This window comes from Cuculus canorus, chromosome 4 (assembly GCF_017976375.1).
Source record: "Cuculus canorus isolate bCucCan1 chromosome 4, bCucCan1.pri, whole genome shotgun sequence".
NCBI lineage: Eukaryota > Metazoa > Chordata > Aves > Cuculiformes > Cuculidae > Cuculus > Cuculus canorus.
In genome coordinates this window covers 67,759,162-67,774,797 of record NC_071404.1, presented here as the reverse complement: position 1 = coordinate 67,774,797, position 15,636 = coordinate 67,759,162, and the positions used below count along the sequence as shown (strand labels likewise).

Genomic DNA, 15,636 nt, shown 5'->3' with positions numbered 1-15,636 from the left:
AACACCCCTTCACATCCAGCTTATTGGATTGATTTAGCCCCATGAAACTGATAGTGCATGGGTATTGACACTCCACTTAATGGTCTGCTCTTCTGTGCTCTGAGGCAATCAATTTAAGCTGGTGACAAAGACAAATAGGCAGCTGGGAAGAGCCACTAGCCGAATTAGGTATTTTTCTGCTAATTTCTTTTGGAATTGGCAAATAAGGACCTTGAAATAAACGTCAGAAGCTATAAAGGAAAAACAGAGATGATTTTTATTGTAGGGGTTTGCAATGCTAGGTGAAAAATAGAAAGAAATGGGAAAGAAGGAACAAAATCACAGTATTTCTGATGTAGCATTTTACAGTAAACAAACTCTGCCTTAGTGACGAAAAATATTAAATAGCTTTTTGAATTGCCTTTACACAAAAATGTACAATTAAGTTAATATTTTAAGTGAGAAACCCTCTCATGTATGGATATAAGAGGCAGGGGCTGTTACATAAGAGAGAGGGAAGAACGTAGTGATTGTCCACATAATGAGTTCAATATCTTTGAGGCTTCAAAGCGCCAGGCTGTTTTCTTACATATCTATCACAGATAAAGGCTTAAGATTCTTTCCATTCTCCCCCCAGACCATTTAAAATAAGAGTTCTGTTCAGCACTTCGGTGCGCGTGTTTATAATGTTCCTGCAACCCCGGAGTTATAGACAGGCAGAGAATTGGAATGCTTGGCCCATTGTCCCTCCGAATGAAATAAATAAAACCCTTATCTCTCAGCTCTTGCTTTTTGTGTGAGGTAAAGAACTTCCCTGCCTGTGAGGCTATGGAAAGGAAAGGGAAGACCTGCAGACAAAGCTATCTCAGAATAAGCCCACTCTGTGCATTGTAGTTTCTTTTCTTTTTCCCCTACACGGCTGCTGCAAAAGCACATCGACACTGTGCAATGTGAAGCCCTCACTAAGCATGAATAAATCGTAAGGCAGATTCGAAGAGCTGTGGCACCTTTCAAACCAGCTGCTGTGTACTTTGGTGGGGGAGAGGGAGAGAACTTGAAAGACAGTTCTGAGCAGGATACTTGAAGGCAGATTCTCATACTTTTTCTAGCAGTCAATAGCACTTGACTTCTATGGAAGCCAGTTGCACTCCTTGTTAAGTGAGGTCCAATTCTTTCAGAGCAAGAGACATAAAAAAGTAGGGGTTTGCCTTGTTTTGTGGTCTATACTGATGTTACCACGGTTCACTGCTTATTGTTTGAACACAGCTTTTGCAAAGGAAAGGCTGAGGTCCAGGTTTGGGATGGAGATCTGCAACTTCGTAACCGCTTGTAGATTTTTGCTGTAATTACTGACTTGTTCAATAAAAAAAATAAAGCTGCGTTATTATTATCTGTTTATCAAAATACTTAATGAAAATTTAGGAACATCCCTTTCTCGTTACCTTTATTTCTAGTCTTCAGAACAGAAATAAAAATCTGATTATTTTTTTTAGTGTTCAGTGCGTGTTTACCTATTGTACACCAGAGATGAAAAAACATAGAATCATAGAATCACCAGGTTGGAAAGGACCTACTGGATCATTGAGTCCAACCATTCCTAACACTCCCTAAACCATGTCCCTCAGTACCTCATCCACCCATCATTTAAACACTTCCAGGGAAGGCGACTTGACCCCCTCCCTGGGCAGCCTCTGCCAGTGCCCAATGACCCTTTCTGTGAAAAATTTTTTCCTGATGTCCAGCCTGAACCTCCCCTGGTGGAGCTTGAGGCCATTCCCCCTTGCCCTGTCCCCTGTCACTTGGGAGAAGAGCCCAGCTCCCTCCTCTCCACAACCTCCTTTCAGGTAGTTGTAGGGAGTAATAAGGTCTCCCCTCAGCCTCCTCTCCTCCAGGCTAAACACCCCCAGCTCTCTCAGCCGCTCCTCAGAAGACTTGTTCTCCAGCTCCCTCACCAGCTTTGTTGCTCTTCTCTGGACACGCTGCAGAATCTTTCCTTCCTAGAGCTGCTTGCAGAATAACTACTGCACACATGGAATAGTGGTGAGATCTACACTTTATACATGATGTAGTTTGGCAAAAGATGGAGAACGTGCTGCTTATTTCTTCATATTAAAAAAATGACTTTGTTAGAGCATATTAATGTTTGTTTTCAGGACAAATACTTACAGGTTTCAACAACTTACCAGCCTGAGTAGGCATACATTCCTGAATAGAAAGCAAGTGGTAATCCCCTAACACTGGCATCATTCCCCGCAAAGGCATTTCTGAAGTGCTGTGTTTCTCCTACAACATCAACAAAAACAATATTGAAAAATAAGCTCTTTGGTCACCTACCACTTTAAAACAAATAAACATATCACACCATGGAACATTTAATCACCCAATAGTTCACTGACTTCAAGTTCTGCCCTTGACCTTAATTTCTCACCCAACCCTTGCAGCCATAATCTGCCAGCAATTGGAAAAGATTTCATGGTGTCCCTGGTCATGCAATAGCAGAATTTGACCTATTAGTTTCTATCAAAACATTCTGAGCTTGATAACACCCACTGCACTGCCATCTCCAGCAGTGACTTACATCAACATGAAAGAGTAGAATGAGCTTTGTAGATTTTGCTGTGGAAATTTTTGCTTGTTTAACATTTTAATCAGAAGAAACACTGCTAGCATTTCACCCTCAAGCAACATTTTTAAAGTAAACAAACCAAACGTCTTAAACATTTCTACCACTGAAAAGAATTTATAACTCCTTACTACATTACAGTAAGCACTGTATTAATATTACACAAAGAATTAAACACATATAAATGCAAACATGCAAGAGTTATGTTATGCTCGTACTCATTTACAAGGTGCTTCGTGGCTTGTAAGACCCCACAATATCCCAAATTTCCTTAAAAGTAATGATACTCCACAGAAAAGGAGCCAAAAGAAGCAGAAATCATTCAGATGAATTAGCAGTGGGTCAAATCCTCTACCCTTTACTGGGTTTTTACTGAGACCTCAGTCAAAACGAAGCAGAGGCTTTTCACATAAGGGAAGTGCTATAGTGGGGGGAAAGTCCCAGTGGGGAATCAGGGACACCATCTGAGCTACTGGAGGGCAGCAAACCCCATCCAGACCTGAGTCTAGCCCGCTCCAAAGGTCTAGGAAAAACAGGGCAGATAGGAACAGAGAGAAATTTTGCACTTTGAAGGAAATGAGGGAAGGGGCATCACAACTGCTGGAAAGGAAGTGAAAAGCATGAAAACAGAAATAGTGAATCAGCACATTCACTATTGTGAATCATATTATTTCATCACAAGATGAAAACTTGTATTCCTGAGTCTGTTGCCAACCACAGAGAGATGCCTGTCCCTGAGAAACTGCGCTCTCCACAGAGCCTAATGCTACGCTGTTGACTCGGATGGGAAGCTTTGTGAAGCATCATAAAAGAGCATCCCCCAGGGACAGAGTCAACTGTGATAATTTTTGTTAGATAAAATCTGCCACCAATTCATTAAAAAGTGCTCCCCATTCTGACCCTCTGTGCTTAATGGCTCCTCGTGCTTTGTGCATTTATTGTAAGGAGAGTCAGCTGTGTCTTGTCACCATCTCACATTCACTGCTGGTAGGTCTGTTGTAATGGAAAAGCCTCTTGAGGTAGCTGAGCATATGGCAGGGAAAGGAGTTTCTCTGTCAGCATGTCTGGGTGACCAAACAACTTCCAGAGAGCCAAGGAAAGGTCTGCAGAGCCATGTCCATGCTGGGGAGAAAAAAAGGTGTGTTTCCACACTCACTGCTTATGCAGAAGCACTGATACAGTCTACAGAGTAATTCTGGCCCTTCAAATACTCGTTCCTTTTCTGTGCTTGAATTAGCTGCAGAATATACTGCCTTTAGCGGTATACTTTAGTTTTTCACAGGGAAGACGTAAAGCATGCACGTAGCATGAGCAACAAGTACTTGAAAGCAGGAGGCCCATGAAAGCAATAGTTCACTACAGTTTCTTTTGCCAGTACAGCACCTTTAACTTCACAATTTACATCACCAAAGCGTAGAACAGCATCCATGATACTGTTTCTTTCTTATATATATACAGATCAGTTAAAGGAGATATATTCTGCCTAGATTAGGCATGTGCTTTGAGGGGGGGATGTATTATGCCCATCGGTCATTAAAATGCATCCTGCCCCTTTCACAAAGTTGAAGCCCAAGGCAAATTACAGCGAAGAGCAAAGCTGTCACTCACTTGAATACCAATTCTGATCTGAATAGACTCATTGGCATGCTGAAGGAAATACCAGTTCATCCCAGTGTAGTTCCACTTCTCATCAATTACACGACAGTACAGAGCTTCAGTTAAACAAGCACAGGCTAATTAAGAGATTTTGCTGCTATAAGCATTATTTGGTGGAGGCAGGTGGGGAAAGACTGGGGAGGGTAAAGATAAAAGCACTTTAAAAGCATTTACTTTTCATTTCATACCTTTAATTAGCTGGATAACTCCAGGGACTATAATTATCAGAATTGCTACAAGCTTGCAAAAGGTAAGGAAAATCTGAATGCGGGCACTCCAGCTGACACTTGTGCTATTGAGGACCATCACCAGCGCTGCAAGGGGAAAAAGAAAAGTCAGAAAGAAATACTCATGCTGCTGAAATAGCCACAAAACTCTTTGCCAGCAGAGAGGCCACACACACAATTGATCCTGATGCATTAAAGGAAATGCACCCCAACAACCTTCTCCAGCTGCTGCCCTCCCACTTCTCAGATTCCCCTTCCAGAAGCCGCATGAAACACTTGAGCTGAGCCCCTTTTGCCTGATCCACTGTGCAGCCCATCCAACTATTTGTCCTCTACTTGGCTCCCTCGCACAAAATTACGGCTTTGTTTACCCAGAATCATTAGCTGTTGGTAGACGATGGCCTGGAAGGACCCTGCCTTGGATGAAAGAAATTAATTGCCCAACCTTTGTCACTCCAGTTTTCTGTATCAGTGCCAGTTTGAGTAGAGATTTGTATTTTTAGAAAACAATAACAATTAATAATCACATTAAACTTTCTCATCCCCATTTAGGGGCCTCAAAAATTTTTTACTCACTACTTTATTTAACCCTGCTCTTCTTTTCCACTCTTTCTCCTCCATTATTTCCTTATCCCCAGAGGTGCAGGAGGGCCAGTGTACAAGTAACAAGCCCATCCTTGCTGTGAACTGGTGAAGAAACCAAGACCTTTCACTTCTTGAAAACACAGCACGGGTCTGCACCTCAATAACTCTGCTTTTATATCCATCCTGCTCAGCTCACGTCTCCTTTTGAGTCAGGGATGGCATCTTACTACTGATGTGAGGAGGGTACATCTTACCATTTGAGTGCCAGTTATTCTAGCTTATTTAAACAATTACCCTGGAACACAAACAGAATCAAAAAAGGAGTTCATATTTTTAAAGAAATTACCTAAAGAATAGAAAATGTAAATCATTTCACTAGATAAAAAGCCCCTTTCCTCGTCTGTTGCAGGGAAAATCAAACGTAGTCAAAGAAGACTGCTCACTCATCTTTTTCTTGCTGTTGTATAAGAGCTAATGAATTAAGTCCTCATCACAGTCCTCTCATATTTCAAACTCTCTTAAGAGCATATCAGCTGTATCACACATCTTGGGACACATAGAAAGACAACTTGCTATCTCCTACCAGATTCTTAGACCTACTTCGCATGAACCAGCACTGTAAATCTCGTATTGCACAAGCTTTCCACAGTAAAACCCACTGAGGTATCCCAAGTCTTTTATACAGATTCTGTTCACTGGCAAGGCCAAAAAAAAAAAACCACATAAAAAAATTCTTTTCTGTTTAAACTAAAAGTAGTTTGGATTTAATGGAAAAAGGAGAATATTTTAAGTAATTTGGATTAAAATGTATTTTTTGAAGATATTTTTAATAAGATAAAAATTTCACAAAAAAAAAAATCATGGGGAATCATAGAATAGTTAGTGTTGGAAGGGATCTTAAAGATCATCTAGTTCCAACTCCCCTGCTGTGGGCAGGGACACCTCCCACCAGACCAAGCTGCCCAAGGCCCCATCCAACCTGGCCTTGAACACCTCCACGGATGGGGCATCCACAACCTTCCTGGGCAACCTGTGCCGGTCCCTCATCACTCTCATAGAGAAGAAATTCTTCCTAATGTCTAGTCTAAATCTGCCTCTCTCCAGTTTGTACCCATTCCCCCATAATACAAAAAATAAATACAAGAAGTATTTTCTGGAACTTTTGTTTGGGAAAGAAAGGACCCCACTCTCAAATAAACTATTTATCAAAGTCAACATAAACTTGCAACATCACTTAATGTGAGCTTTTCACCAAGAAAGAAAAAAGACCTTGAAAGTGAAAATTTTTTTCCAGTTTTGTGTTTCACTATATTTGAGAACCAAGATGTTCTTTTCTAAGTCACGAAGAAATCACTTGGGTGTCTGCAGAGTACCAATTGATATCCTAATATTTTTTCGTTATTACTTCCTTGGATACTTATACTTGGTAGGAAAGAGAAAATCTCAGGAGTCTGATTCATTACTCTATTGTCCCAATACTACCCTGACATGTCTTCACATATTTCAAGATCTCTTTATATTGCTGCTGAATATTAGCGCTGATTGAGGCTCCTCCTCTTCTCATGAGGCTTGATTACCTGGAAGGCTAAGAGCTGTCGTGTAAGAAATATATAACTAAAATATTAATTTGACCAACAGTGTTTAAGTTATAAAAGAAAATCCAGTGCCATAAAGAAGCATTAGCTTACTTCAAATTTCCTAGAGAGATTGGGATATAGTATTTATCTGTCCCAGGAGACAAAGACCAGGCAGGGACCAGGCTACAAGAGAATGTCGAGGAAGGGTTTTACGTGTAAGAAAGTATCTGCAATTTGGCAACCAGCTCATTCAGAGGTGAGCTGACTGCAGCAACGTCTGTTACCTTATGCTGGTCAGAATAGGCAACACGAGCATTCCCGCTGAAGAGAGTACTCCTCAAGATTTTCTACTGCGTTTGTTTCACCTTTCTGATTGATATACATATGAGAAAATTAGTAGTAACACTGTCACCTCACACAGAAACTCACAACCTTCCTTGCTGGCCAACCACACAGAAATCATGAGCCAAAAGTCTGTAGAAAAGCTACACTGACTTGAAGAAAAAAATGCAGGCTGGTAATGTCATGAAGACAGCCTGCTTGTGAGCAGGCCGTGTTAAAACCTTCTCCATCACCAACTGTGAGTTCAAGCCAGACAAATGTTTCACCAAAGGCTTTCTAATCAAATAGTGAAAGCAAAGTGGGCAATGCAAGAACCTTCATTTAATTACGAAGCTGAAGGGATGGTACAACTGCAGTCAGTCCAGTGCATGTGCCATTAGTTTTGATGGTCGTCTATAAAAGTAAGTCCCTTGCAGTGTGCGACAATTGCATAAATATTCAGATTGCAGGGCTGAGATTTAAGTTCTTGGAAGATTTGAGACCAATTTGGTATTTTTCGTTTGTTTGTTTCATTTTGTTGGACTTAGTAGGATATATGAATTTACAGCCTCCTTATAATACTTAGTCTTATCAGTTGTATGTGCGTAACAGACATATAGGGATGTGGGGCTTACACAGCTATCACATATAGGCACCATACTGGTTGTGTCAGCAACTGGATAGTAAAAGGCAAAGTAGAAGAAGAGTCATGAGGAAAGCTGTTAAAAAGCAGGAAAAGAATATGACAACTGTGCCAGGATTCAAGAAGGAAATTATATCTTGGGGCTACAGTCATTATGCAACACCTCTCTTCTATGAATAGGGTCTTACGGAGATACTTCAAGAAACTGATTGCAGACGCTTTGATACAGGATCACAGCAAAGATCAGAAGGAAGCAGCAACTCTCTAGGCAAAATAACAGTGAAAGGAAGACTTATCTCTAACTTTGCTAACTAAAAGCCAGGTATCTATTGTGGCTACATCCTCATTGAAGAGACGGTTACCTCCAGAGGATGGATAACAACATGTCTTTCAGATGCCTATCTCAGATGAGGTAAGTTGCCTTCAAGAAGTGTCTCTTTCTCTTGATCTCCACTACCCCTATGGGAAGCATAGACAATTACCTTAGACTAAACACATAACTAAAAGCGAGATGAACCATAACTAAAGGTATTATGGAGAGAGAACAAAATGGTGTTCATGAACAACCACAATGGTATCATTTATCATGTTGCTTTTCACAATCTCTTTCTTTCCCACAGCCACAGGTATAGATGGATAAGAAAATCTAAAGGGAGAAGCAGCAGTGAGCATTACATCCTGGCCTGATTTTCAAGAATACATGTACCACTGCCTCGGTAGGAAACCAAAGAAACTCCCCTGACTTGTCAGGCTTTTAGTGTCAAGGCATTCACACAAGGCAAGAAATACCCTCAATTTGCAAATCCTAATGCGTCAAATAAAATGAAGTCACAGGAGGCACAAAACCACCCATCAGAACAGCTTTTTGTATCCCTGCAAGCCAATGGATGTCTTAATTTAAACTGCTCATCTGAAAACTGTCAGCTGTGCAGTGTGATATCTGTAACATCTGCCATGTTGAGGGAAGGTGGAGGAACAGATAACTATAGGCTCATATACACACAAAGTGTATTCCAATACAGTAAATTACAGATAGATCTGTACAGCTGACCTTGGTTTTCAATTATAATATTGCCCCTAACAGACATAGCTTGGAGTATTTGAGGGGTTTTGGTCCACCTCCGAACAAAGGGGTTAAATATACATTATTATGGCATAAAATGCCCCAAATATGCATGAGTGAGTGTGGAAACTTTAAGAACATGAGTCAGATTGGTAGCCTGCTTTCAGTCTCACAGTTTTTAACAGCTGAAACTTGCCTATCTGCTTTCTGATGTGGAGGTCAAGTGAAAACATTAAGACAGGCTCTGTTAAGATTGCGTATCTGATCAGGTTATATATTGATAGTACAGTTCAGTATCTTTGCATGGTATCATTTATCCCTTCCTGCTATCACTATATTTAAGTTTGCCATTAGGATAACAATTAAAAGATACAATTAAAGGAGTATATGAATATAGGGGTTTTGCACAGGGTATCATCACGCTTTTCATTTGTGATAGGTGTGATGACAGGATACTTCCTTCACTGGAAGAAATAATAAGTAGAGAGGAGTCTACCAACTTTTACTTAAAGAGACAAATGATTTTTTAACACTTTCTCCTAGAAAGACTGTCTTCAGCACCAGAACAAAGACAGATGGTTGTCTTCTGCTTTGTGTCCTGGGATTATTGTGTCCAACTCAAGCAAAGCTGGGCATTTAGAAGGCCTTATCTCCTGCTTGCCTTTTCTTCAGCTGTCCTTCCCTGTGCTGGGGCACATCCAGATTCTCTCTCTTTTACCTGGTACAGTTATTTTCATAACAATTTTATTAATTAGATATCTTAGAGCTGTCAGCTCTTCTCTCCGGTCCAGGTAAGCTGACTGAGTTTAGAAAAAGTTTACAGCAGACGGACAGACAGAATGACGTAGGCATATCCAATATTTGCTTCAGTTTTCCTCCTTGCAGAGGTTCACTTGAGAAATAGAAAGTGAATTAAAGTGATTTCTAAGTTTGAAAAGAACAAGCAGTCTTTCTTTGGAGGTTCAGGAAGCTGAGGTACCTGAAGAGAATCTCCACACAAGCATCCTTCTCTCTACCAAACCATGAAGGAAACAAACAATGACACAACAACAAAAAAAAGCCATACTAAAAAATTTAAAAAAAATAAAATGAAATCACCATATCATGGAACAGTAAATTTGCTTCTACAGTTTGTTCAAAACTGCTCATAAAAGATGTGATTTCAAGGGGAAATTGGTGTCCAGCACATACTATTTTTCTATAAATAATAAACCAACAATGAGTTTTTTTAAAAAATATCATCACCTCCAGCAGTTTCATTTCAGCTTTCAGTTGATCTACATCTTCTCTGCAGCCCCATGGTTCCTTTTTCATTTGCAGAGGCACTGAAGTGGAATTGTGGGGAGCAGAATGGGCTATAGCCCCTCTATAAAAAGCACTTATTTGCAGCTCATAGAGGAGCAGAAGTGTTTGCCACTCCTCATCATAATCCTGGTTGCTTCCATCTCAGATAACATTTCAATAAGAGGCTTAAATTGCAGAAAACAAGGTTTAGACGGCGGAAGGTGGGGGGGAAGGGGGAAGGGAGAAGAAATTGTGCTACAATATTAGGTGAGGCTTTAGAAACTCCCTTACTGAAGGTTTTAAGACCAGTCTAGACAAATACCTGTTAGAATTTTTTTAGATATGCTGGTTGTGTTTGGGGGTAATGGATCATCTGGGGATTTTTCAAAATCTCTTCCTGCCCTTTCAGGAATGATCAGAAATGACAGGGTAAAACTACAGACCAAGTTTCACCCAAGGACAGGGTTTAATGGTGCTTCCTACTTCACCAGCACGCAATAAGTGCAGATGTGCAGGGAGCACTCTGTCATTAGGCATAGGAGGCAGAAGGGTCCAAGAGCGGATAAGAAGATAGAAGGCGTGTCAGTCCACTTTCTGATTAACTTAAAAGTTTCAGTGGAAGCAAACACTACCTTTGGCACCGTTAAATTAGATTATAAGATCTTCAGAGCTCCCATGTGTCTGTTCAGCTCAACACCACCATAACCTCACTTACCACTCTGCCTACACGCACGATAGAAAGTATTTATAACAATGCCATCACAACAGCTAAATCTTACCGCACAATAACAACAGTTAATATGCGGCAAGATCTTTGAGCTTAAGTGTAGCATATAATCAAAAACTACTACAAATTAAACTCCATTGTGGATCATATTGCGAGGAATAATAATAAAGCCTGAGTTTGAAATATTACTGTTTCCTTCAGCATTGTCCCATTCACCATTACAGACTTTCTACAGCAATCCCTTATGTGAGTGAAATGACAGCCCATCCTACCTGTGCTGCACAGACCCACACTCATCACAGGAGCACTCTACTGTGAACTCCTCTCTCCCTTTAGACTGCAATTATTTCAGCATAAGTCCAACCCCCCATAAAGCCACTTCTTTAATTACTTTGAGAATCCCTTCCTTATCACACAGATTTTCAATTAAATTAGAGGCAATAAAAACTGATTTCAAATTGTTCACTTGTTGTGCTTGAATCACATGCACTTAAAAAAAATGTTTTGATGGATCTTCATTTAACATCCCTTTGGTCTCAATGACCTTGAAGTTACCAAACATCTGTTTCACCTTTATATTGCACTGCAATGTTTCAGACAGATGTAGCTACAAAAAGTCATTGACCTCAAAATTACAGTGTGACCACTGTAATTCAATTATTCCTATGAAATCTATAGTTTGCGCATAATTATGTTAGAAAGAAACGTGGTCACATACTGACTTGTTTAACACACTTGGCAGAAGAGAACTCTTATCAAGAGAGCTCCTACAAAAAGTCATATTAATCTGGAGACTGGAAATTTCAATATCAATTGAACTTCTTACCCGAAAGAAAGAAAAACTCATCTGAACCTATTATTGTGCAAAACTGGAAGGGTCTCCTTTATGCCTTTGATCATTTTGCATGTCTTAATTCCTTTTTCTGGTCCTTCTGTTTCTCATACCTGCATGCACTGACCAAACAGAAAGGAACTAATTAACCTGTTACTAATTACTCAGGTCTACTCTGCACTCCAGTGTGTTTGTGCACGTGTGCAATGACCATCTTCACTACTGACCAGGCAGAACTGGAACCTCTAGCAGTTACAGGCACACGGCTTCAGAGTCCCATTCACATCAGGATTTGTGCTTTCTCATTTCACGTCTCCATGAACAGCCTCCCACACCACGTACACTGTAAGGCTTCCAGTCCCAGGGTAGCCTCCTGTCTTCCATTGACAGTTGTTGGTTCTCTGTAGCCCTAAATGGTTCCTTTCACTCTAAATGCAATCTTAGCTAGAGTAGAACAAGCTGCTGCTACCAGACTCGAATTTGCACCACACTGTTGATCCTGCTCCCTAAGCCATCAGCTGGGTTCCTGCTACCTGAACCACAAATGCCTCGATAAGTTTTGTTGCTGTGCAGGGCTTGGTGGGAACAGGAAAGGTGATCTCATGTTGCCTATGCACCACTCAAGAGAGCTGCATTTCTTCATGGCATCATACTTGGCAATCGATTGCCTCCTAAAGCAGAGGTAGAGCAAAGCACTTAAAATCAGGTAATCATTCTTCCGTATCTCTGGCACTGGCTCACCACCTCTTAGGGAATGAAATTATTTCCACAAAAGTAATGACAGTTCTGCTGTTAATTCAAGTGGTAACAGAATCAGCCTTAGCAAGAGATTTTCCCTGCCATTAATAAAATCTTCTATACTTTTTACCACTGTGTATGTTCGCAAACACACATATTCAGGCAAAAAGTCACGCTGATGCTCTTGGCACTGAGTGCACAGTCATTCTGTAACGATTCACATCAAACGACTTCCTGTTCAGTGTACAGTTGCTTTTCTTTTTTTTTTTCAATTTACATCATCTTTACCCTTCTCTGCAACCTAAAATTGGATACTTACTGATGCCAACAGCTGTAATAAGTTTAATTGCAAGTTCTGGGATTTCACACTGCATAAAGAAAGGTTCCAAAATGTAACGTCCAAATGCCAACGATATCACTGCTGTGGCAGCAGGGCTAGAGTAAAAACAACAACAAAAATCACAAAATTAATCCGCAATAGTACATAGACAATATTCCTATGAGATTACACTGTAACCTTACCATCACAGAACTCTGAACTGAACTTAATATTGGTGACTGCTTATGACTATGCTGCCACGTACCATGATTTCTGAATGCAGCAGGAAACCACAAGCAGTTTAACTTTGCTCAGCGGTCCTGACCTTGCCAGAAACACTTCTGACCAGGATCAGTCTTAGAACTTCCATGTTGTGAAGCAAACACAAACAGAAAGGAAAGGTATCAATAGAAATCTTCTTTACTCGCTTGAAGTGAAGATTACATAGGCAGAACCCTGAGTAAAAGTCATTGAGGACTACTAAATTTTAGTAGCCGTGTACACCTCACCCCTCAGAGACACTAATTAATTTCAGTCAAGCTGAGAATTCTGCTTTACCGAGTATCCAAAACCTACCCAAGCCTGCTATTAAAATCCAAAGAAAAAGAAAAAGTGAATGAAAATAAGATTTCCCAAAATGCAAACAGAACTTGTTCTTTTTATTGACTAACAGCTTCTTAGCACTGCCAAGTGAGTGCTAAAATCCTCAAAGTACAGAAAGCATCTGCCATGAAACAGAGAAATGGGAAGGCAGGCATGCAGTTGTTGCATATACAAATTTGAAATACTCATAATATTCATATATAGCCTTTCCTTTTGAGACAGTGTTTGCCAGAAGCCTTAACGCTGACGCATATTAATAGCTAATTGCCCTGAGCCTCAGATCAGATACTGTCTACATATTACAGTTGCAGTGGTCTGCTCCTGTTTTGTTAGAGAGGACACTTTCACCTTTCTTCAGACAGTTGGTGGCATCTGTGCTTCATCACACGCTATGAGGACAAAAGGGCATATGATCCTGCCTGCGAGGATTTTCCAGCTAAACAAGAATCCATGCAACATTCTCTTGAAAAAGTTCTACAGCATTTAATAAAATAATGCCTCACCTTACAGAATTTTAATAAAAATACAGTTGCTAAAAATGTTATGGAAAAGTAAAAACTCTGCAGAGAAGTTAATCTCCATCAAACAATACAGGAATTTTCCACAAGAGAATTTCACCCTTTAAACAGACCCCATTCTCTTAGTGTTATGACTCAACCAAAATGTTTTTTTGGTCCATTGCATTGGACCAAACTGCAAAGCAGCAAAGAACAGAAATAACTTCCCTGGAAAGTTTCTGTGTGAATGAGGAAGGGCTGCTGCTTTTGTATTTCCCACTAACAAAGACTGTTCCTTTCACTGGCTAACAATTGGTTTTGCAACATTTGCATTCACTGGGGGACAAAATCTCCTCTGTGCTGCATTTACACAGACATTTACTGACTTTACTTCAGGGCAATACTTCTAATTTACCTAAGAAGATAACCAGGCATCCGGCTTTTAAACACTGTGGTCTGCAAAAGCAGTTTGAAGTGTCCTAGATCAGATGAAAGATCTGATCTTTGGAGTTTTCCCAGAATTTTTTTTTCCTTAGTCCTGTCTCTTTTTTCAAGAACTTGGGTTTTTCTTTGTATTTTAAGGAAGGCTTTTTTAAAAGAGGCAGTCACTGCTGTCCACACTATTGCTTTTAATTACAGCTCTTAAATTATACCTCTAATAGATAGCTGTGTCTCCAATATTCCCATCCATGTTTAGGGGGAGTTGTTGCTGGCCACACAGTGGATCAGTGGAGGTGGAAGTTGAAGGAATGGGGAATTGATTGGCTGCAGTCAATTCCTTTTGACCAAAATCCTAGATCTGTGCATTCAAGAGTGGGCAGAAAGTGCATCAGCAGCTTTCATTGACAGGCAAGGAGAGCAAAAAGGGGAAAGGAGCAGCTCTGGTGCCCCAGCACATACCACAGGTGACTCACTCCCTCGGCAGCGCACTCTCACCCAGCCTGTGTTTAGCAACCACAATAGTTAAGCACTACAGACAATGCGTTTGCACAGTCATCCTCACTTGTTTGTTTTTAATAGACCCACAACCTGACTTTGGGAGAGGAAAGAAGTTCCTACTTGTACTTGATGAGGAGCAGTGCTGTGTAAGGCACATCTAAACAGCAGGTGATGCTGGCCCAGATTAACGAGTATGTGGGTAGTCTTTAACTATATCCTAGATTGTAAAATAGTGGCTGAAAAACATATATGAGAGCAGGAAAAGTTTATTTTGATTGCGGTTGCTCCACTAGTCCATGGGTGTGATAATGCTGCAATCTTTCAGAGGAGAAAAACAGCTCAGTTCAGAAGTGTGTGTGCAACTTGGCCTACTGAAAAAATCCTAGATACATATTAGGTCTCAATTTCTTTGATCGCAGTAGCCAATTAGCTTACCAATGCAGGACTTGGATATAAAACTCTATATAGAGTTTTGGCAGCTCTGCTCTGATCACCACAAGTTATAACAAGTATACCTTTCTTGCTGCCTCTCAGATTTGATGATTAAAGAATACATTGATGGTCCTTCTCATGCAAGATGATTATTTCTGGGTGTGGGGCAGATCACAATGACTAAGAGTGTTTTCATGACACTCCTGGGACAGTGTCATACATAAAAAAATAACTTTGAGAGGAGAGGATTTATGAAGCCTGGTTTCTTGTGGGCATTTGTGGGCCCCACTGCCTGGTAGGGTGCAGGCTAAGAGGGGCATTTCTAACACTACTGTCTGGTTGAATCTGTGATGGACAAAGATGTATAGCTCCATTCATGACACTGTTCTTCTTACAGTGAAAACACAGGTCTGTTCCCTCTGTCTGGTTTTCCTTTTTGGCAAAAAGTTAAATGCTGTTACAACATCTGCTCTTTCATCACATTTGATGGAAATTATGCAGTTAATTCAAAGGTTACATACGGGTGGGGAGGATGTAAGGGACCATCTGACATACACAATAGCTTCCTCCGGAAACAAGATAAGGATTTAT

General features: G+C 40.5%; 1 protein-coding gene across 1 annotated transcript in view; it reads right to left on the bottom strand.

The window, feature by feature from the left end:
- SLC7A11 (solute carrier family 7 member 11) overlaps nt 1–15,636 on the bottom strand; it is a 64,970-nt gene that overhangs the window by 44,670 nt on the left and 4,664 nt on the right. The window contains exons 3-5 of the mRNA XM_009569028.2: nt 12,575–12,690; nt 4,447–4,572; nt 2,163–2,262 (exon numbers count right to left, since the gene is read on the bottom strand). Of these exons, the coding sequence (XP_009567323.1) occupies nt 2,163–2,262; nt 4,447–4,572; nt 12,575–12,690 (342 nt within the window). The remainder of the gene's footprint in view (nt 1–2,162; nt 2,263–4,446; nt 4,573–12,574; nt 12,691–15,636) is intronic.